Consider the following 23,349-nt stretch of genomic DNA (forward strand, 5'->3'; position numbering starts at 1 on the left):
TTCATATTTTTAATGCTATGTAATTATTAAGGATTATTTAAAAATATCTCAATAAATCAAGAACATTGGTACACTAAATCTGATTACACCACTGCATTCTCATAAAAAGAGCTATCTTTGACTATATAATTATGCCCACAAAAATTTTTTTCTATTGAGATGGCAAGATTTTTCATATATTTTTTAATGCTATGTAATTAGTGGGATATTTAAAATATCTCATAAATCAAGGAATATTGGTACACTAAATCTGATTACACCACTGCATTCCTCATAAAAGAGCTATCTTTTGACTATATAATTATACTTACAAAAATTTTTCTATTGAGATGGCAAGATTTTTCATATATTTTTTAATGCTTATAATTATTAAGGATATTTAAAAATATCTCACATAAATCAAGGGAATATTGGTACACTAAATCTGATTACACCACTGCATTCCTCATAAAAAGAGCTATCTTTTGACTATATAATTATGCCCACAAAATTTTTTTTCTATTGAGATGGCAAGATTTTTTATATATTTTTTAATGCTATGTAATTATTAAGGATATTTAAAAAGTATCTCATAAATCAAGGAATATTGGTACACTAAATCTGATTACACCCACTGCATTCCTCATAAAAAGAGCTATCTTTTGACTATATAATTATGCCCACAAAAATTTTTTCTATTGAGATGGCAAGATTTTTTATATATTTTTTTAATGCTATGTAATTATTAAGGATATTTAAAAATATCTCATAAATCAAGGAATATTGGTACACTAAATCTGATTACACCACTGCATTCCTCATAAAAGAGCTATCTTTTGACTATATAATTATGCCCACAAAATTTTTTCTATTGAGATGGCAAGATTTTTTTATATATTTTTTAATGCTATGTAATTATTAAGGATATTTAAAAATATATCTCATAAATCAAGGGAATATTGGTACACTAAATCTGATTACCACTGCATTCCTCATAAAAAGAGCTATCTTTTGACTATATAATTATGCCCACAAAATTTTTTCTATTGAGATGGCAAGATTTTTCATATATTTTTAATGCTATGTAATTATTAAGGATATTTAAAATATATCATCATAATCAAGGAATATTGGTACACTAAATCTGATTACACCACTGCATTCCTCATAAAAGAGCTATCTTTTGACTATATAATTATGCCCACAAAAATTTTTCTATTGAGATGGCAAGATTTTTCATATGTTTTTTAATGCTATGTAATTATTAAGGATATTTAAAAATATCTCATAAATCAAGGAATATTGGTACACTAAATCTGATTACACCACTGCATTCCTCATAAAAAGAGCTATCTTTTGACTATATAATTATGCCCACAAAATTTTTTCTATTGAGATGGCAAGATTTTTCATGTATTTAATTAATGCTATGTAATTATTAAGGATATTTAAAAATATCTCATAAATCAAGGAATATTGGTACACTAAATCTGATTACACCACTGCATTCCTCATAAAAAGAGCTATCTTTTGACTATATAATTATGCCCACAAAAATTTTTCTATTGAGATGGCAAGATTTTTCATATATTTTTTAATGCTATGTAATTATTAAGGATATTTAAAAATATCTCATAAATCAAGGAATATTGGTACACTAAATCTGATTACACCACTGCATTCCTCATAAAAAGAGCTATCTTTTGACTATATAATTATGCCCACAAAAATTTTTCTATTGAGATGGCAAGATTTTTCATATATTTTTTAATGCTATGTAATTATTAAGGATATTTAAAAATCTCTCAAAAATCAAGGAATAGTGGTACACTAAATCTGATTACACCACTGCATTCTTCATAAAAAGAGCTATATTTTGACTACATAATTATATCCATAAAAAAATTTCCAGTAAAATGACAAAATTTTTAATATTTTTTTAATAATATTTAAACCATCTTTCATTGATTTTTTGTAGTTCATCCACTGATTCAAGTACCAAATCAGCTAGTCGGGGCTCCCATAAACACCGATGTAGGCCTCGTTTGTCACGTAGAAGCATCTCCAAAAGCAATAAACTACTGGACTAGAGAAACTGGTAGTTTTATAGTTTCTTTAATAAGAATTTTCGTAATTAAATATATTTTTTTTAGGCGAAATGATCATATCAAACGATAAATACTTTATGACTGAAATCAGCAACTCCTATTACAGCGTCCAAATGAAACTGATAATCAAACATATTCAAAAATCAGATTTAGGTGGTTACAGATGCATATCAAAAAATTCTATAGGCGATGCTGAAGGGAATATTCGATTATACGGTAAGTCACTATAATTAACTCATTTAGGATAATATTTTTATTAATAAAATACACTAGAAAATGTCCGTAGAAATGTCCAATAAATTACTGAAATTAATAATGGTTTAATATCTAGCCAAGACACTCGTAATGAGAATAGCAATACCAGCAGAAACCAAACTAGAAACTATTTAACGTTGGCCTGACCCCCGCAGAAAGTTTTAGATCCGTTTTAGACTGTTTATTTCCCTTTACAGAAAAGCAATTTTGGCTGATGTGCTAGGAAAATGATTCAGCATGCTTCTTACTTCAATGTATAAACAACATTACCCCTTTACATACTCATTACATAATTTTTTTTGGTCTATAGTTTTTTTATTTAACAAAATAATTTTTAGAAATGGAATTGCAAGAAGAAACCCAGCTGGATGATAACGAAGATGAAGATCTTAATCTTGAGACTGATAGCATTGAGACAAGATTGTACAACGATATCAAGGGCCCCCTCACACAACAAAACGAGAATAGTTTACCGTTCAACTCAACCGAATCGCATTCGTGTCAAATTATTGTTATATATCAATTATTTTTGTTGCCTGTTGTAGTAGAGCTTTTTTTCTGACAAGTGTTAAACCAAGTGTAGGAATACAGTAAATTAAAATTATGTGATATGTGCCAAATTTACTTGCGCTTCACCTTTAATCTGAATGCTGGATGTCTCTGTGTAGAAATTGGACATGAAGAGGTGCCCAAATATTTTTAAGAAATATCCACACAACATGTCCCTGTGAATTTAATGATGTTTATTATATTATATCATTCTTGTTATTGTTTTCAAAGATGTTTTTGTTTTGTCATTTTTAATATAGTAATTATAGAATGAATATGTTTATTGTGCTCTTTATTATAGCGTAGGCTAATAAAATGGTTAAATTTTGAATATATAATTGGAATTACAACTTCTATTTTTTCATATTCCCACATCCTGTTTAGTAAGGAAATAATTATGATAAAATAGTTTAAATTCAAATAAAAATTTTGAAGATAGTATTGCTGCGTCATCTATGAACAAACCAGGGAAATATAACTCCATCGGTTCTAATTAAGCTACTTCCATCCAGAGGGCGACACAGTGCTGCAGATTGAAATGTCAAAGAAATTTACCACCACATTGCCAGTTCAACGAAAAATAAGGATATTTAAGACTTTTAGTATTGTTTAATACATATTTCTTGCAAGTGTTTTATTATTTAATACATAGATTTGCTTTACATGATCAATAATAAAAACTAGCTCTACTAAATATTGATTTATATTAAACTCAAAAATATCAAAATTCATTTGTGTTGTATTTGACATTTCAAATAAATCAGCTATATGACAACATTGTATCAGTGTTAAATTTGTGGGAAGTTTACATACGTATTTTCTCTACAAGAATTTTTCAGTAATTTTTATAAAAGTAAATAGTTGTATTTTCAAATCAGGAAAGTTATTGTTCGATGTAAAATGATCAAAACGATTAATAACATCGAGGATTTGGATGATATAAGCATGACAGCCCAAGAGCTACACGTTCTTTCTGAGTTGGATAGGTTGGTGTCTTTTTGAGTTGTTATTTTCGTTGTATTTTGGATAATAATAATTGTTACTCGTATTTTAGCCGCCAGTATGGTTACTTATTATTAAATAAACCGGAAAACGCCAAGAAGAAAGAGTTAGTTCAAAAGGTAAGGTAAACAAACTAGTAAAGTCAGCAAAGTTAGGTTAAACAAACCTGCAACATATTAATTAATTTTTTAGGCTGTTAAGTGCTTACAGCTCATGGTTATTCAAGCTAAGAAAGAGCAGAAGTTGAATGAACATGAAGAAACCAAACAAATCAGTATTGACCCAAAGACATGGGTCAAATTGGGGCACTTCCATTTACTTTTGGAAGAGTACCGTGAAGGTATGTACATGACAACACATAAACAAGAATTCTCCAGTTTTTACTATTTTTATCGTTGTAGCCTTATCAGCATATCAGATGTTTTACAAAACACAAGCCGAAAACCACTGGCAAAATATCAATTTTTTATATGGGATTGGACTAGTATATTTTCACTACAAGGCATATCAGTGGTAAGTTTATTTCTTTATTAATTGTATTATATTTGTTGTTGTTGATTCAGCGACATTATACAGTTATCCATTAGAATTTTGTTCTGTGTATTTTTTATTAATGAAATATTTTGACCTTCCTATACAGAGTGGTCCGAACTGTAGCCAGGAAACCTCGGCAGCATATTCTGCAGATAAAAATAAGTGAAAATGTTTATATATATAAATATGTGTCGTAAACTGCTTAGTTTCGGAGATACAGTGTGTAGAAGTTTCATTTTTATTTCGATTTTTTCCAAATAATTTTTGAAGTAAAAATAATTTCTGTACTCCTCAAACCAGTTAAAAATATGTAGGTGGCGCCCTCTACAAGTAGGAGTCATATTGACATCAAAATCAAATTTCTCATGTCAAAAAACTCCCAGACATCAATTTTCATCCAAATATTGACGTTACCTCATAAATTATTGGGAAAAAATCTCTCTCTCTCTTTCGAAATAAAAATGAAACTTCTACACCCTGTATCTCCGAAACTAAGCATTGTAGGCCATACATTTATACGAACTTTCTTACTTATTTTTATCTGCAGAATATGCTGCCGAAGTTTCCGGAATACAGTTCGGACCACCCTGTATAAAGATTACAGTTAACTGTCGATCAGATTTGATAAGTGTTTACGTTGATTGGTTAGATGGCGCCACGCAGCTGAATTTCGAAATTCCAAAGGCGTAGTCTGTTTATTATGCCAAAAATAATTATCCTTTGTTTTTTCTCCAGTGGCGTAGTGTTTTAAATATAACATAACATAAAACATAAGAAAATAGAGGATTTAATACATTACAAGTGCACTTAAAAGAGTAATAGAACAGATTTATAAGTTATTAGATAAAAGACACGATTTGTTGTGGCTTAATAAGGGTAGTTTTCGAGATATTTTAAGCAGCGAATCAGTTTGGGAAGAAACGCGTTCGGGGTAGAGGTGGGAATTCTAGTTCCTTGGTAGGAACTAGTTTCTTAGTTCTAGTTCCTCCAGAGGAATAGTTCCTTGAACTAGGTCTTTAGTTCACAATAGTTCCCGACTAACATTGACATCCCCGTTGCTTGCTAATGGGTTTCGTTGTCAGTCAGAACTATTCACAGTATGATCTGTATACTTTTTATAATGTACGAAATATATTGAGACGTGTAATTGCGTATATTAAAAACATATAGGTAAGTTTTATAGCAGATAAAAAAAATTAAAAAACAAACTCAAATCAGAGTTTAAAAAACTATATCACAAATCAGTTGGAGCAAATAATACGAAAATTTTACGAAAAATTGCATTTTTCCTAACTTCAAGCTTTTTGTTTTTGTCAAAATCAGAATATCTACTTCGTTTTATAAGATATTTTTTAATTTTAGGGACCTAAAGTGAAACATTCCAACAATATTCAAAGAACAAACTAAAAATCAAAAACAGTATCCACGACAATTTTCAGTGGTAATTTTAGTTCCTCTCAGTCCTTTCCTGTCCGGGACAGGTAACATATATACGGCTGGCATTCCCCACTTCACAGTCTCGATCCCGGAATAGGTCCTGAGGAACTAGTTCTATGAGAAGCCGGGAACTAGTTCCCTTCGTTCCGAGGTCGGAATATTTCATTGGAACTAGTTCGTTCACGAACTCCACACCTCTAGTTCGGAGCCATCTGCTATCGATTGAACGCGAATCAAATGCACGTCGACGCGCCACTGGTGGCGTTGCAGTGGCGTGGGCTCGTCCCGTGCAGCGTCTTTTCCTGAATCCGCAGCGGTAAACTGAGTCGAATTTCCGTCCACAGTACAAGGCCCAATCCCAATGTCGATGCTGCTTTTATAATACGGTCCCCGTACAAAAGTTGAACGGACGTGCCTTAGGTCTGTCGATGTATTTGTGTGTGTGCTTACCCCCGATCGCAGCCGATGCTGGGCTCGGGTGCGGTCGGCATTAATGCGAAATGCGATCCAAGGTAGTAGGGTTCAGAAGCAGCGAGGGATGTGACATTCGCTGCTTTTGTACTAACCTTAGGACTAACGCAGTATTGCCTAGTACAAATGTATTTAGTGTTTACGGCTTCATATAAAGTGATGAAAATTTATGTAAAATTTGATGCAAAATGTTATTTTGTTGTTTTTAGAGACGTTAGTTCTAGAAAATAATATATGATTTTAATTCCAATGCTTAAAGAAAGCAAAGTCAAACAATCAACCATCTATATATTTTTGTATGACTACAAACAGTACCAGGAGTTTATTTTTTTACTCGTTTGCAGTCATTCGCCATAAGCTCGTCATAGCAATATTTACAAGACATGTTTGAAGTTCTTGGTTTGTAGTCTATCATACATAATCTCTCCCGGGAAAGAATATATTATTTTATAGCACCTTGGCTATACAGGGTGGTTCGAATTATATTCGGGAAACTTTGACCGCATATTCTGCATATAAAAATAAGTAAAAAGTCGTATAGATTTATGTCTTATAATGTTTCGTTTCGGAGATACAGGGTGTAGAATTTTCATTTTTATTTCGATTTTTTCCAAATAGTTTCTGAAGTAACGTCAATATTTAGATGAAAATTGGTGTCTGAGAGTTTTTCGACACATAAAATCACGGAAACGTATATTTTTTTCACTCAGAAGTTTTATACGAGTACGGACGAAAAGTTACAGTTAAAAAAGAAGTAGGTGGCCCCCCTACAAGTAGGAGTTATATTGACATCGAATTCAAAAAAAAATCATGTTAAAAAAAACAGATACCAATTTTCATCCAAATTATTTGGAAAAAATCGAAATAAAAATGAAACTTCTACACTGCACTGAAACGAAGCATTTTAGGACAAAAATTTATACGAACTTTTTACTTATTGCTGAAGTTTCCCGCATACAATTCGGACCACCCTGTATATGGAGGCCAAATATTTAGGACCAATATTATAGACTTGTCTTAAAGAACGTACCAGTAGTTGTAGAACCTATAATCTATCTACAACCTACAACACAACATATTCTACGTAGAGGTCTAATCTTTTAGTACAGTTTTGTAGCAGCAACCCTGACGTTTAGTACGAAAATGTTTCGGCTTGCAGCAACACTGGAGGCAGTGCTCGATACAACGGTGTTGCGCGCTGTGTGGATGGTCCCTTGTATAAACTGAAGATTTTGGGTGTAGGGTAAAATCCTTTTTAGTGGTTAACGGATTGGCTTGTGTGGATGTGCGGTGGCAAGAGGACGGTTCTTTTTGTTTATTTCTTTCGCGCTTAAAGTGTTCATTAGTAATTAAGTTCGATTCTAGTGGCTTCATCGTCTCGTATTTATTTAAGAGTTCGCGAGTGTGTTTAAGTCAATCCCCGAATTTTCTTTCCGCCGATCCAGATAGGATATTCCTCCCCTCGGTATCTCTCTGTCTGTCTCTATCTCGCTCTGTCGCGCATTTATTTTTTTTTCGAATATAGATATTAGTACGTACGATTTATCAAGGAGTGCGGCGCCGAATGGTAAGTTGCATGTCAGGACAATGTCGTAATCTTTGGAATGCACATTTCTCGATGCGGAGTCATTGAACGCCCACTAATTCGACTTATTCAAATTAAAAAGAAACATCCGCCATATTGCTGATATACCACGCTATCCTGGTGTTATTACTTCCGCAAACTCGTGTGCCGTGTCATGTATTATTAAAAGATCGCGTTGATATACAAATTGGATTGTTACACTAAATACCGTGTATGAAAATTTACTTGCTAATGTGAAGGCGCCCTTATAATTTCCATATATCGCTATTTAGAGCTGTTTTCTTTCCGCTCAATAACAAAAAGATTTATCCCTTTGTTTACATTAGGTGTCATTTTTTGTTAGTAAACAATCTCTTTAAACTTTGCGTAATATTTAGTTCTTGTTATCAACAAATTTATGGATTCACTTCTTTTCCTTCATATGCATATTTAATTCATTTTCCCCTTATATTATTTCATTCTTTAATTCTACTTTGTTTTTTTTATTTTCTATTTTCCATGTTTTTCTTTGTTAGCTCTTCTATTAAAACCGGAAATGTATAACACTAACTTTTTAATGATTTTTAAATAACACCTGTTTGGTTTCGAAGTATTTGTGCAGGGTAATAAAATATTTACATGACTTTATTGACTTTTGAATTTTCGTTTTGAACTGGAGGTTTTTGTAGTTCGTAACGCAAACCTGTGTTTTAATTCAAAAGAGAAATTGTTTTTATGCTAATAGTAATAATATTAATTAATCTAAAAATAATGGTATACAGCTGATTGATTTAAAAAAAACACCATTTAAATGGAAAGGAAATAGCACGTGGTCAGAATAAGTGGGCGTGAATTCATTACTATAATATTTTTTTTTTCTTAAAACTGTTTCGTAATGTATGACTAATACGGGTTATTTCTTATTAAATAAATGTAAGAGTTCTGAAGGGATAATATAACAGCGATATATTTTTAAAGGCCCTGTATATATCCATGAATTTTATGCAGAATCAGTAGTTCAGTGACTTTTATTAATATGCATTCGGCTTTAAAAATAAAATTTTTTAGTAACTAATTTTTATGCGTTCCTCGATTCAAGTCAATTCTGAAAATTTAATGCTTCCAAGATGAATCATAATGAGTTGTTTTACGGCTAATTGAGATTCATAGAATTCTTTTTGTTTAAGTATATTTTATTTAAGGATTATAAACAGGAAATATTACTAACATGTACCTAATTATCGAAGAGGCGAATACGAAATAAGAAAACAATGAATGCGCCTAACAGTAACAATTCTTTATTTTGTTAAGTGCAACAACAAAATATACCGTTACGGAATGTGCCACCTGAGGCTCAGAATTTAACATTATGCAGTCCAAAATAGGAAGAACTAATTTATTTTGCGTTTATTATATATTATTTCCAACAAATGTAGCTAGAGAGATGTGTGGAAGGAAGTATACAGTGGTGGCCAAAAGTATGGAAACTTTTTTAATTTGTCATTTATGCTGAGAAATTAAAATATGAAATAAAACGACTTATATAATCGTGACCTACAAATAATTTAATAACATTTAAATAAAAAATTACAGCTATCAAAAAATATATAAAAAATTATGAATATTTCCTTGGTCAAAAGTATGGAAATTTAAGAAGAATGTTTATTAAAATTCAAGATAATATAAAAATTACTAATATTGAGTGGAATATCCCTTTGAATTAATTACTTCTCTACATCTTCGTGGCATCGAATCGATCAATCTCGTACAATCTTTACTGGAAATGGCCGCCCATTCAGTTTTTAGCATTTCCCATAATTCATTTTTATTTGAAATAGAATGGCTTCGAATTTTGCTATCCAAATGGTCCCATAAATTTTCTATGGGGTTAAGATCCGGAGACTGTGAGGGCCAATCCATTAGTGGAACATTATGTTCATTTAACCAATTTTGAACAAACCGAGATTTGTGCTTGGGATCATGTCTTGCTGGAACAACCATCTGAGTGGCATTTCTTCATCAGCATGAGGCAGCATATTATTCTCCAATATGTCTTTGTATAAAAAACGGTCCATTATCCCATCAATTTTAACAAGAGGACCAACACCTGAACGAGAAAAACACCCGCATACCATTATACTCCCACCCCCATGTTTTACTGTGGGCATCTGGTACTTATGGCTGTACCGTGTACCTTTTGGTCTTCGGACATAACGTCTCCCGTCACTACCAAACAGTTGAAACTTGCTTTCGTCGCTGAACAGTACAGTATTCCATTTCTGATAAGACCAGGTGAGATGATCTTGAGCAAATTTAAAGCCCAGGGCCATCCTATTTTTCTTTGATATTAGTGGTTTCTTCACCGCAACTCTTCCAAAAAGTCCCATGTCATCCAACCTTCTTCTCACCGTGCGTGCAGACACCGATCTTCCCCTTTCACCCATTTCTCGAGAAATGTCTGTGGATGTTTTTCTTGGATCTCCCTGACTTAAAAGCTGTTGAAACGTTCCCTGTTTTATTAAATTTACGAATTATTTTCGAAACGGTGCCTTTTAAAATGTTTAAATTTTTACTTATTTGAATTTGTTTATAACCGCTCTTGTATAATTCAACCATTTTATTTTTTAAATCCGTAGAGAAATATTTAGACTTGGTCATGATGTTTATATTTATCTGAAGCAAATCGTACCGTTTATCAGCTTAAACTAAATAAGTTTAATGTATTTATTTATGGTTTCCATACTTTTCGCCACAAGAAATCTATTCTCCTACAAAAACTGCTAAACAGATTTTTTTCGCTGTGTAATTTTTGGAATACTTTTATTTGCTGATAAGCTGATCATTTATATTCCTGAAAGTTTAAGCATAGCAATATTTTCTGTGATATTTTAAAAAGTAAAAAGTTTCCATACTTTTGGCCACCACTGTATATATTATATTTCAGAAATCTGCCTAAGACTTAACCCGATCCTGGCGTGTTGAACCACATCCAAAATTCTAAACACACGAGCTTTGATTAAGGCTTGATTAAGGTTTGCAGAGGTTCAGCATTTGCCATAAAATAGAGAGCAATTTGTTACAACACCATATAAGTTATATATCACTGTAATCAGAAAACTTCAATCTATTTCCGTATTGTAACGGAATTTTAAATTATGTCTTTATTTTCGAGAAAATTTAGTTCAAACATAAGGAATATTTTGTTGATGTTTAACCATCAAAATCTTAAAAATAAAGAAGTTTTCTAAAAATGTGCTACAATACGGATACAGTATAATCCTTTATCTTTAATTTCCTTCTTCATTTGTGTAAAAATACCTAGCCAATTTTACATAAAACGTTAAATGCCGAACGCATATATTGCTACTTTTTCAGGCTAGTGAAATGGACTCTTAAAGTTCTTCTCTTTAAAATTTACTGCCACCATAAAAATGTTGCTTAGAAACATTTTTACAGTCGCATGAATTTCTAAAAGAAAAATTACCTGAGTCTCCAAAACTTTTGTGTACCTATATAAATACTTTTCCAGGCTTGTTAACCCATTGTATTTGACAATATTTTCTCAAAATATGCTTGCTGTTCATAAAAATTGTAAGAGAGAAAAACATAATAAGCTATAAACCTTATTACAGTTGGGGGTTGGAACCTTTGAGCGAAATACAACACTATAATTCGCCACAATACATCAAAACACTTGCCACGCGTTTCGCTAACCATGTTAGCATCATCAGCAGATGATTAAAATTGAAGTTAAACTCGATTTTTAATCATCTGCTGATGATGTTAACATGGTTTGTGAAAAAGTCCAATGTTAAAAACAAAAAGTGTTGTGGTGAATTACTGTTATATTTTGCTACAAACCTTATGACTGATATTGGTTTGTTTATTTGGAAGAATCGTTATTCTAAAAATATACCCGTTTAATTTTTAATGTGTTTTTCGAAGAAATATGATCTAAACGTATTTTTTGTTAGCCCGGGTCAGTTGATGAAATTTATGCAACGTTAACAACAATCGTTCAGTAGCGTACACTATGAAAACATTTATTCAATTAGAGAAATCTTATAAATGCACGTAGTACGTGCAATTTTTCGGTAGTATTTTCGAAAAATAATACAATTTGTTGCGGAAGGTCAGGTAAAAAAGATGACCACAGCATGGCTGGGTGATTTGTAAAGGGCAGTGGCCGCTGAATCTCAAGATGGTATCTGCTATCTACCTGACTTAACCTTGCTGTCCATGCAGTCACTGACCTCACTCACGTCATCTTCAAATCAGTTTTTAACATATTATTTGTTTTCTTTTTTACTTTCGTTGCGCTATTTTATTAATAATTTCCATGCTTTATATTATAACGTCGGTGAAACGTGATAAACTGCTAACTCCATTATTCCTAATTTTACAGGAGAGCAAAAAAACGGTACAAAAAAATATGTACACATGTGGGAAGTATTTTGATGCGTTAATATGATAAAGAGATAAGAATTTTATTTGCATAGGGAGATAGCAGATATTCGTCTTGCAGAAATAAGAAATAAAAATGTACTTCTGGAGATAGCAACCTTTATTGTTCGAAATTTTGAAAATGGAAATGAATATTACCCAAACAGTATGAATGCATCTTAGTGCAATAAGATAAATTATAACAATTATGCGTATACACATATTATCATCTTATTACGTACAAGTTACATTAAGATATACAGAAATACTTAATTTATCAAAGATAGATAACCTTTCCGGCATTCTTTTAAACATTTTATCGGGAATAGTCGATGCGTATATAATAAAAAATATATAAAATGTGACCTATTTCGAATATACTATAAGTGTTCTATCAATTAGTTGTTGCGTAAATAAATACTAGATAACCCGCAAAACGGTGTAGTTAAATCTTTGTGTACTTTGTTTTTAACGTCATTTCAAACCAATACTACACACTTATAACATTCTACGATATATAAATATTGATCTGTATCGATTATTAAACGAAAATTGCGACCTAAACACAGGATATAAATCGTTTGTGGATTAATTAATGAAATTTAGGTTTACTACTATCTACTATTAAATTACACTTAAAATTAAAAAAAAAATAAGCTGGGAACGAGTGATTCAAATTGATTTACGATCAATCATAATGATTTTTGACATAATATTATGTATTTAAGCCTTATCAGTTGAATTTAAACATTTCAGAATGTATTTTTGGTGGAAACTTGATATAAGTGAATTTTTGTGATGGCATCTGATTATGAAATGAAGAAAAAAACCTGTAAGAAGCAGGTGGTTTTATTTGAGTCAGCTGTTGAGGCAACTGGCACTGAAAAGCTTTTTCGGTCGAATTTTCTTTGTACAAAAGTATTACCTGCATTCTTTTTATTACTAAGTATACAGGTAACATATAAAAGGAAATAATGGTTTTGAAATAGGTTTCCGTGCAGCATGCACCCGTAGATTTATATTGGAACATCTGGTGTTTAAAAATAAATACCGCCAAGGGGATTATTTTTACGAAAAGTGCTTGTGTTTTGCAGGGCAAATAAAATACATTTCTATTCTGGATAATATAGGGAAATAAAAAGTGCATAAAGAAATTTGTTTAGTATTTTAAAAGTCCAAGTTCTTAGATGCAAAAATGAGTCACATAATATACGAACTACGTAATGCTACCTACTCCGATTTCTTTGTTGAGAAAATGTAAAATTACAATTATTCTCGACTGGCTTAACAAAGCACATTTTTATTAATAGCTAGCTTTACAGTTACTCGAGGAATCTTATCGACGTTACAATATGTAGTATTTCCCGCTCGGTCACATCAATGGGTTTTACGTCAAACGTAGTAAATAAACAAGCTTTTTTCTTGTTCGAAACAGGATTTTTTTTATCATTACAATGATATTTTGAACCCTCACGACCTTTTCTGCTGTCATTTTTGATAACTCTGTTTTTTTAGCTTTGCATTTTTATACGTCACATATGAGCTGTTATTTTTGAAAGTGGTAATTAAAAAAATAGTTAATGGTATAATTTCAGTAAGATATAGACATTCTTTCCATATTTATAATCAAACATTCAATGGGGTACGATTTTTTTATAAAATCAACAAAAGAATTTTAACTATAAAATGTTACAAAAATATATTTTTTTTCAAAGCTGAATAAGTCCATTCCTAATAATTACAAACCTCGGCAAAATTAATATCTTACCACTTTATAAAATTTCAAGGAGCATAACAAGAGAGAAATATAACACCTCATAAATAAGTAAAAATATTTATTACAAAGTGAAAATAATTTCTACAGCGGTAGACTAAAATCGAACCCAAACCAGTCTATTCTGAAAATAATATAGCTGAAATTTTTGCCTTTTTCTACCTGCACCGGGAACGACCCTCTGTCCATTGTTGTAAAGACCATATTTCGTTCGGTATACAGGGTGTGCGCCGTTAAACAGACCAGAACCGTGACTTCTGGATACTAAAGCGACTTCTATTGCGTTGCAGGGCTGTAAAAGCGTTCCAACAACTTCTTTATGTATCTCCCAGCTTCCAAAGGGCGAATGAAGTACATCTCAGGCTGGGTTTGATGTTCAAAGTGACTCAGGAGTATGAGCTAGCCCACAAACACTTCCAGTTAGCCTTAATTGACGCCAACCCTTGTTCAACCCCTAAGAATATCAGTAAGTACACAAACACCCAATACAGCATTTTTTTTTCATATGAGGCTTTATAAAAGCTCGCTAATAAAAGTTTTTTATTGGTCGTATTAAAAAATATTTATTATTTTGGTAGATATATGTAGAATATAATGCAGTATCATTATTCCGCGGTGAAATAGTTCTAATACACGAACCGCAATCGGTGTATTTTATGCACTTTTGTTTCTTAATTCTGATTGCATTGCGTCACCGGCTGCAACAGAGCTCGTTTCATTGTAATACGCCTGCATAATTACCATTTTTTTCCTTTCCTTTCAGTAAAATTCCACATAGCTCATTTATTCGAAATCCAAGGAAAAGTACGGGTGGCTAAAGAACGGTACGAGCTCCTGCTCAGAGACAAATCGATAACATCCAACCTAAAATCGGAGATTTTTCGTCAGCTCGGCTGGCTCTACCACAGCCATGAATCCCTGGGCGAGAAGAGCCAGCGCATCCCACTAGCGATCCACTGTCTGCAGAAGGCGAACGAGACAGAACCATATTCCAACGGGCAAACTCTGTATCTGTTGGGCAGATGTTACGCTAGCATCGGCAAGGTGCACGATGCATTCATCGCCTACAGGAACTCCGTGGAGAAGTCCGAAGGCAATGCTGACACTTGGTGCAGCATAGGGGTCCTCTACCAGCAACAGAACCAGCCTATGGATGCGCTGCAGGCTTACATTTGCGCCGTGCAGTTGGATAAATGTCATTCGGCCGCCTGGGCCAACTTGGGAATCTTGTACGAGAACTCTTTGCAGGCCAGGGACGCTTACGCTTGCTATCTGAACTCTCAGGCCGGTCTCAAAACCAAAGGCATACAGGAGGACAATTCCAGTAAAATACCGAAGCTTGGATCGAGCTCCGTGGGAATGAACCCACACCTCACTCAAAGAATCAATTTTCTCCAAGACCGTCTAGCAAACGCACAAATGCCTAGCGTTACCTCGCAGTAAGTTTTCCTTAGATTTTCCCCGCCTTCTAATAAATTACTATAAATAATTCGAATAAATAGTGCATGTCCTTGTGTCTCTAATAATAACCGGCACTGCAGGGGATTAATTTCTATAATTACTCTTGCATTAAAAAGCTTTACGGAAAGTGACCTATTTTTTCCACGTTTTAGTTTTTCACTTCGACAGTTTAAGTCTGTTATTCTTTTTATCCAAAGCAAAAGAAATTCATTCATTTCAATCTGTAATCTATTTTTACTTAATTAATTGCACAGTAAATGCATTAACAAGCCTGCTTCACACAAGGCTCGTTATCTGCTATGCGTTAATTAGCCTGAAACTAGGGGTTGCGCGTATGGAGTTGAAATTAAATAATTCTGACGAAAGAACTCGTAATTCTCTTGCAGAAGAAGGCAACTGTTGTCTATAGAAGAGGCGTGGAATCTTCCGATCTCGGCTGAAATGTCTTCTAGGCAACAGCAGCACACTCAGCAACCCCGTTCCGCAAGCCAAAGTTTCCAAAAGCCTTACGGACAATCGACCCCTCAAGGTCCACCGCCACCCTATCCCAGTCCTGTTCCAGGGAAACGTTTCAAAGCTGAACAAGAGCAGAAAGTGATTCAGCCCAGTTACATGCTTTCCCAGCAACAAATCCACCTGCTTAATCATCTGAAATCGAACGCGCTCACTTTAACCGTGCAACAGCAAAACCTGATGCGGCAGCTGCAAAACCAATACAGTTTGATGCAGCAGCACCTGAGGAATAGCCAGAACCAAAACAGGACCCCTACACCCCCTGGCGGCGCTTTGGGACCGCCAATTCCGTACCTGGTCAACCAGGGATCGCCACTGGGCACGAATAAAGGGTTTCCGAGCGTTTCCAGTCAGCTAAATGTCAGTTCTTCGTCGTTTATGTCGAGTCAGCACCAGGACTTGGACGTGGAAGAAGAACTGAAAGATCTGCTCTCGCAAAAAGATCTTGCCACTACTTTGGCTGAGAATTTGCTGAAACATTTCGGTTCGGAGGAGATTGAAACGAAAGAAGAAGCCGATTCGACCACTTCGACTACTACATCTGCTGCAGGTAAAATAATATATCTTCAAATTTCTTTTTACTGCGTTCAAAAATATGAGTTTAAATAAACGTAATACATTTGCAGGTGCAGTCATATCAAAGATTTATCGATTTATTTATTTTCGCTGATTGCAAATACAAAGAGCTTATAAAATTATGTTTAAATGTTTTCAAAAATATTTATATTAAATTTGCAGGTGTAGAATGTAATAATCATATCCTAGATAACTGATATAGTAAACATTTATTTGTTATTGATAAGACGGCACGATAAGAACGTCATTTCGGTGTTACAAAATCGAAGCTTGAAAATACGGAGTGGCCTAAAGAAATTTTAAAATTAATTTCATTCTAAATTAATTACAAAGACTAATAATAGCCATAAATTTTTGAGAGAGAATCTATTTTCTAGTTAGAAAAGAACATTAAAAAACTCTGATTACGTAATATGTATGTATATAATAAATTAATTATCTAATGTTTGGTAAATTTATTTAGTTCAAAACCGCAAGAGCTTTATCAGAAGACGAATCATGTGGTCTTAACATCCAAATTATGCCAAAGAGTATTAAAAATAGTGTTTTATTTATTAAATGTTTATTTCAGTGATTTTATTAAATATTTTTAAAATTTAATATAGGTATTGTTTTATGGTGTTTGGAAATACCAATACAACGATTTTTTATTACAATAAGGTCTTAGTAATAGATTTAATTATTTGAAACAATTCCATGAGTCCCATTTTTTATTAGGCGAACTTGATTCATCTATGATAGAAACGAATACCTGTAATGCCAGCATCACTGGTGTGAAAAAAACAAATACTTTTTTCATTGAAATTCGCAAATCATGTTGGAAAATATATGTTCGGCGAATTTCTCGGTATAAAAGATTATGGAAACTCCAATAGAAATCTAGTTTATTAAATTCGTACCTCAACACCGTCACGCTGTCATTTTGCTTCTAGAACCGGTGGTCCAAGTTTCGTCCAACACGCTGTCATCCGGGCCTTTTTCGCCATCCAACATCGAGTCGAAAAGCGAAATAAACGAGTCCAAGAAAATGCGAATCAAATCGCCAACCGAAGAGAGCGTTTTGACAGTCAAATCAGAGCCTGCTTCCTGGGATTTCGAGGCTTTGCACTGCTCAGAGAAGAAGTCCACGGTCGACTACAGCATCGACATGAACGCAGAAACAGTCTTGGAATTGTGCAAGTAAGTTTGATTTTTCTTCCCTTCGGTTCTTATTAGGGTTCAGAACCGGGAATTCCCGGTTCTTTCGGTACTTTCGGAACTCGGTAATATCAATTAAAAATAAGGTATATATTAAATTTATATTTCCGAAACTGAAGTTCCAAGAAAAGTCGTAATATATCTACAAATTCATTTACCCACTAGTAGATATAAAAAACATTTTTGGTAAATTCTGTCTTAAATAGTTTTTGAAAAATAAAATTAACTTTTTTAAAAGGTCCTATTAAATTTATATCTCCGAAACTAAAGTTCCAAGAAAAGTCGTAATATATCTACAAATTCATTTATCCACTAGTAGGTATAAAAAGCATTTTTGGTAAACTCTGTCTCAAATAGTTTCTGAAAAATAGAAAAATAAAATTAACTTTTTTAAAAGGTCCTATATCTCCGAAACTAAAGTTCCAAAAAAAGTCGTGCTATATCTACAAATTCATTTACCCACTAGTAGATATAAAAAGCATTTTTGGTAAACTCTGTCTCAAATAATTGCAGCTAATTGAGGAACTCCACAATTATTGAACAAAAATATTTTAGTAAGGTTCCTTAAACTTTAATTCTAATTAGTACTACCAATTAGGGTTCAGATCTTTTGGTCATCACAGAACCGGGCCTTGGTAACAATAATTAAAAAATTAATTTTTTGTTACGTGAGAAGTCCTTTTATACTTCCTAGCGGTCGAAATCAAAATCTTCTAAATAAGTAACGATGCTATTTCTTATTGTTCCTGCTTCTTTTCTCTTTTGAAGTTCCTATAATATTTATTATGTTATGTTTTAATAGATATTTGCATTTTTAATTCAATATTTTAGCACTTTTGTCTCAGTTAATTCAGTTAAATGTTGTTTGATGTGAAATTTAAGTTACCTATATTTTTTTCTTGTGTTCATGTTAATTTTTTCATGAATAATTATTAAGTAATCAATTAAATATTATTTTAATTAAAAATCTCAATTTTTTATCAATTATACTTTGAAAAACCATCCCTTGCTTTCTGATTCATCAACTGCACCACCATTGAACAAAAATTAGTCAGTACCGAAAAAAACGGGAAATCCCGGTTCCGGAAACCCTAGTTCTTATTAAACAAACACTTAATTTTCGTTTGCAGAGGTGAAACTATTACTGGAGACATAAACGACTCAGTGTTACTGGATATAGGTCCTCCACCCTCACCTCCCGACCCTCCTGCAACCAAGCTAAGTCACCAGCAACTCATACCACCCACACCTTCAGTCTACCTTGATAACAAAAAGCACGCGTTCAGTCCCCAGTTGCAAGAGTTTTGTCTGAAACACCCTATAGCCGTGGTGAGAGGTTTGGCATCGGCTCTCAAGCTAGATTTAGGATTGTTTTCTACAAAAACACTGGTTGAAGCTAATCCTGACCATAGCGTGGAGGTGCGTACGCAAATACAACAACCTTCTGACGAAAATTACGATCCGCAAACGGGCAAGAAGGTCTGGGCGTGTATCTCGCATAGATCTCACACCACCATTGCGAGATACGCCCAGTACCAAGCTTCCAGCTTTAAGGAAAGTCTAAAAGTAAGTTTTTTTTTGGTAATAATGAAATTACTATCGAATAATATTCGTGTTTTACAAGGAGGAAAGGGAGAAGTCGCAAGGAGGATTGTCCGATTCAGACTCGAGAGATTCGTCCCACCCCTGTACCGGCAAAAGACGCAAAATGAACTTCTCTGTAACGCCCTCTTCTCTCATCAAAAATAGCAAAGAACACAAAACGCTGAAGTAAGTGGTGTAGCATTTAGTAAAATTAGATTTAATGTGACCTAAATATTCGCAAACAAAAAGTTTCTTGGTAATGAGTTTATGTTATTAGTTTTTCAATCTCGTAAGTTCTTCTACCAAACAAACTTTTTATCTGTTAATTTCTAAGACAACTCAAATCTAATTGTTTCGAAATTGAAAACTTATTCTTTCTTTTTGAAGACTGTGTATTTATAACGACTATATGGATTTACCTTGATGTAAACATAAAGAGTAAGATGACAAAGAAGTCAACGTAGAGAAATAAATATAATTTATTTAATCGATTTTTTTCTATTTTATCTACAGGGTGAATAAATGCTTAAAAGTATTATCATTAAATTATTTTTATCGATGATGTCTAAAAAAATAAAATTTGTAACGAACACTTTAAAGAAATAAAATTTTAGAGAAAATGGCGAATGCGCCAGGACATTGACTTATTTAAACAATGCATTTTCAAGTACCAATCGTCTATCTTAATTTATTTTCATTTATTCGTTCACACTTTTACCAAAACTATTTAATACACCTGTATACAGGGTGGTCCGAACTGTATTCCGGAAACGCATATTCTGCAGGTAAAAATAAGTAAAAAAGTTCGTATAAATGTATGTTTTAAAATACTTAGTCTCGGAGATACAGGGTGTAGAAGTTTCATTTTTATTTCAATTTTTTCGAAATAATTTCTGAATAAAACAAAAAACTCCCAAACACCAATTTTCATCCAAATATTCGCGTTACTTTAGAAATTATTTGGAAAAAATCGAAATAAAAATGAAATTTCTACACGCTGTATCTCCGAAACTAAGCATTTTTTACTTATTTTTGTCTGTAGAATATGCCGCCGAAGGTTTAGGACCACCCTGTATATTTTATTGAGTATCTCTGCAGTAGAAATCCTATTATATATTTATCTCTTGATGTTGAGCTTCGATTCTTCAGATCCAGAGAGCTTTTTTAGTTATTGTTGTTAACGATTAGGTTTGGAACAAATGTTGATCTCTCAGATGAAAGAAAATGGCGTCCGCAGCTTCAGGAATTGATGAAGTTACCGGCGTTTGCAAGGGTGGTGTCAGCGGCTAATATGCTGTCGCATGTGGGCCACGTTATTTTGGGAATGAATACCGTACAGCTTTATATGAAGGTTCCAGGAAGTCGAACCCCTGGCCATCAAGAAAATAACAATTTTTGTTCAATAAACATCAACATCGGACCGGGTGATTGTGAATGGTTTGCCGTTCCAGACAGTTACTGGGGTGCTATTTGTAGGTAAGAGTAACTAAAATTAACCTGATTTGACTAGAAACTTTTTTAACTTCTTGTAATTTAATTCCTAGGTTATGTGAACAAAATCAAATCAATTACCTCCATGGATCCTGGTGGCCAGTTTTGGATGACCTATACAAAGCGAATATACCTGTCTACCGATTTTTACAACGACCTGGGGATTTGGTTTGGGTCAATGCTGGATGCGTTCATTGGGTACAAGCTGTGGGCTGGTGTAATAACATTGCCTGGAATGTGGGCCCGTTAACTGCCAGACAGTATCAACTTGCCATAGACAGATACGAATGGAACAAGTTACAGAACTTCAAAAGCATAGTGCCTATGTTGCATCTTTCCTGGAATCTAGCCAGGAATATTAAAGTCTCTGATAGGAAATTATTTGAACTTATTAAGTAAGTTTGTTGATCACAGGTGTAATTTTCTGATGGTATATCTTCTTACTTTTCGTTCTAGGAATTGTTTGCTTAGGACATTATTAAAATGCTGTAGGATTCTGGAGTTTGTCAAGAGTAAAGGAGTAGAAGTCAAGTTTCATGGTAGGGGGAAAAATGAAGCTTCTCATTATTGTGGACAATGCGAGGTAATTCTTGCACAAATTATATGCTTTTCATAACATTTTTCACATGTGTGATTTTTAGGTGGAAGTTTTCAATATTCTATTCATCAGAGAGCAAGAAAAAAGACACGTTGTACACTGTATGGACTGCGCAAGAAAACAGTCGCTCAATTTGGAAGGTTTTGTGTGTTTAGAAGAATACAATTCGCAGGAGCTTTGCGACGTCTATAACACGTTCATCCTGCACAACATTTCGGCGAATTCCGAACCGTTTAGGCTTATTTAAATTTAATTTATTGTAATAAAAATACAACTCTCACTGCCACTGGTAACTGATGTACAACTATTATTAAGCGAGCATTTTTTGCTTGACATGTAAAAAAATGAAACAAAAGTGATATTCGTTTAAGAGAAGAGCTATTCTATAATTGTAAATAATATTTTGATAATTCTCGTTCGAAATGTAATCTATCTTGGGTTTTCAATTAACCTAAAATATAGTGATCTCAATTTTATTAGGTGAATTTGTATTGTAGATAGACACTAAATAATTTATTTTATCATTAATTTTCTAGAAATATATTTTCCGTTGGTTCTTCAATTTAACCCGTTCATCAAAAAATTTGAAATAACCTAAATAAAATACGGCGTTTTAAATTTTGTGTGAAATTTCGGGTATTCTATGTATTTCTATACTTCTGTTCGATAAACAATAAGCCACAGATATTTATTGTGTTTCTTTTAATTTTTGTGTTAAACATATTAAGAGCGTAAAGCAACAGCAATATAATACAAAAATAGATTTTGTGTAGAGGTATCTCAATTTCCTTTAAAAAAACAATAAGACTGAAATTTAGGTTTATTATAATTTTGTGTTCGTTAGTTTAATTTGGGCTGAATAATTTTTATTTCGTGATTTTTTTAGTTTTACTTTATTCGCAAAATTGGAGATATGAGATCTTCTAAACAAACTGTATTTCTGTTTGATTTTTAATTCTACATGAACGGAAAGCAAGGTCAGACATTTTTAATTATTTTAAGGTTTTTTACACTGCCATTTTGTGATAATTGCCGAATATTTTCTAAATTTCTTTTCTCATTTAGGGCTAAAGAGGTCTTGTAAAGTTGAAATTAAAGCGAAAATAGATGGAATTCAGTTTTTGAAATAGTTTTAGCCCTAAGTATTAGAGGCTGGATTAACAGTGCCTTTTATCACATCGTCAGAAATTATAACTCAAATAACAAAGAAATAATTCCTGTATTTTTTGCATTTGCGACCGACCAAAAATTGACCTAGCCGATTCTCTGTATATATTAGATACGTAGTCCTGAAAATCTAGCTCAATTTTTCTATGTATTTTCTAATAGTGGTATTAAAATTCTAACTAAAAATCGTTTTTATCGTCATATTACGAAAGTCTGATTTTGATTGTGTATTTCTTAGGTTTAAATAAATTAATTGTAGGACATACCTATTTATATTGATATAAATAAAATAAAATTATTATAAATTGTGTTTCATATTACCTTGTTCACAGACTAACTTATAATAAGTTAGTTTGTGATAATACTTTTTTAAAAAGTTTGGTTTAATTTGAGATATTGCGTTTTCGGTCTTTTTTTATAAAAATTATTAAAAATACAAGAAATAAAATCAAAAATATACTAAATAGGTATTAACTAATAGTTGGTCTGTACTTACATTGCTATATACATCGTATTCTTAAACCATACAGGGTGTACAAAGTTCTCTGTATATTATTCCTTTGCTAGATGGAGAATTAATGTCTATTTGTCCATAGCATATTATACCGATCAATAAAAACGATTCCATCACTCGCGATATACAGAG

The 23,349-nt window shown here is 32.8% G+C and overlaps 2 protein-coding genes across 5 annotated transcripts in view; both read left to right on the forward strand.

The window, feature by feature from the left end:
• The window catches only part of LOC115887176 (lachesin-like), a 66,664-nt gene extending 63,519 nt beyond the window's left edge, over positions 1 to 3,145 (forward strand). For all 3 annotated transcript variants that reach the window (XM_030906522.1, XM_030906520.1, XM_030906523.1), the window contains exons 7-9: positions 1,958 to 2,077; positions 2,133 to 2,303; positions 2,681 to 3,145. In XM_030906522.1, coding sequence (XP_030762382.1) covers positions 1,958 to 2,077; positions 2,133 to 2,303; positions 2,681 to 2,904 — 515 coding nt within the window. In that variant the 3' untranslated portion in view covers positions 2,905 to 3,145. The remainder of the gene's footprint in view (positions 1 to 1,957; positions 2,078 to 2,132; positions 2,304 to 2,680) is intronic.
• Positions 3,146 to 3,690: 545 nt separating this feature from the next.
• On the forward strand, positions 3,691 to 22,608 carry LOC115887102 (lysine-specific demethylase 6A). Of its 2 annotated transcripts, XM_030906422.1 has the most exons (14): positions 3,691 to 3,877; positions 3,946 to 4,012; positions 4,086 to 4,233; positions 4,295 to 4,406; positions 14,407 to 14,582; positions 14,880 to 15,555; positions 15,964 to 16,640; positions 17,599 to 17,845; positions 18,994 to 19,429; positions 19,488 to 19,633; positions 20,636 to 20,923; positions 20,992 to 21,333; positions 21,395 to 21,521; positions 21,580 to 22,608. In XM_030906422.1, exons 1-14 carry the CDS (start codon positions 3,792 to 3,794, stop codon positions 21,781 to 21,783), a joined length of 3,732 nt encoding a protein of 1,243 aa, XP_030762282.1. In that variant the 5' UTR covers positions 3,691 to 3,791; the 3' UTR covers positions 21,784 to 22,608. The 2 variants fall into 2 exon arrangements, with proteins under 2 accessions (XP_030762282.1, XP_030762283.1); XM_030906423.1 differs by lacking the exons at positions 3,691 to 3,877; positions 3,946 to 4,012; positions 4,086 to 4,233; positions 4,295 to 4,406 and adding an exon at positions 7,543 to 7,902.
• The last annotated feature ends 741 nt before the right edge of the window (positions 22,609 to 23,349 follow it).

Source organism: Sitophilus oryzae, unplaced genomic scaffold, assembly GCF_002938485.1.
Source record: "Sitophilus oryzae breed Bouriz unplaced genomic scaffold, Soryzae_2.0 scaffold_552_pilon_pilon, whole genome shotgun sequence".
Lineage (NCBI taxonomy): Eukaryota > Metazoa > Arthropoda > Insecta > Coleoptera > Curculionidae > Sitophilus > Sitophilus oryzae.

What these genes read in the sequence shown, in the direction of transcription:
- LOC115887102 (XM_030906422.1), top strand. Translation starts at nt 3,792, where the DNA reads ATGATCAAAACGATTAATAACATCGAGGATTTGGATGATATAAGCATG. An exon ending in GTTCTTTCTGAGTTGGATAG is followed by an intron (nt 3,878 to 3,945) that starts GTTGGTGTCTTT and finishes CTCGTATTTTAG; the next exon opens with CCGCCAGTATGGTTACTTAT. An exon ending in AGAAAGAGTTAGTTCAAAAG is followed by an intron (nt 4,013 to 4,085) that starts GTAAGGTAAACA and finishes TTAATTTTTTAG; the next exon opens with GCTGTTAAGTGCTTACAGCT.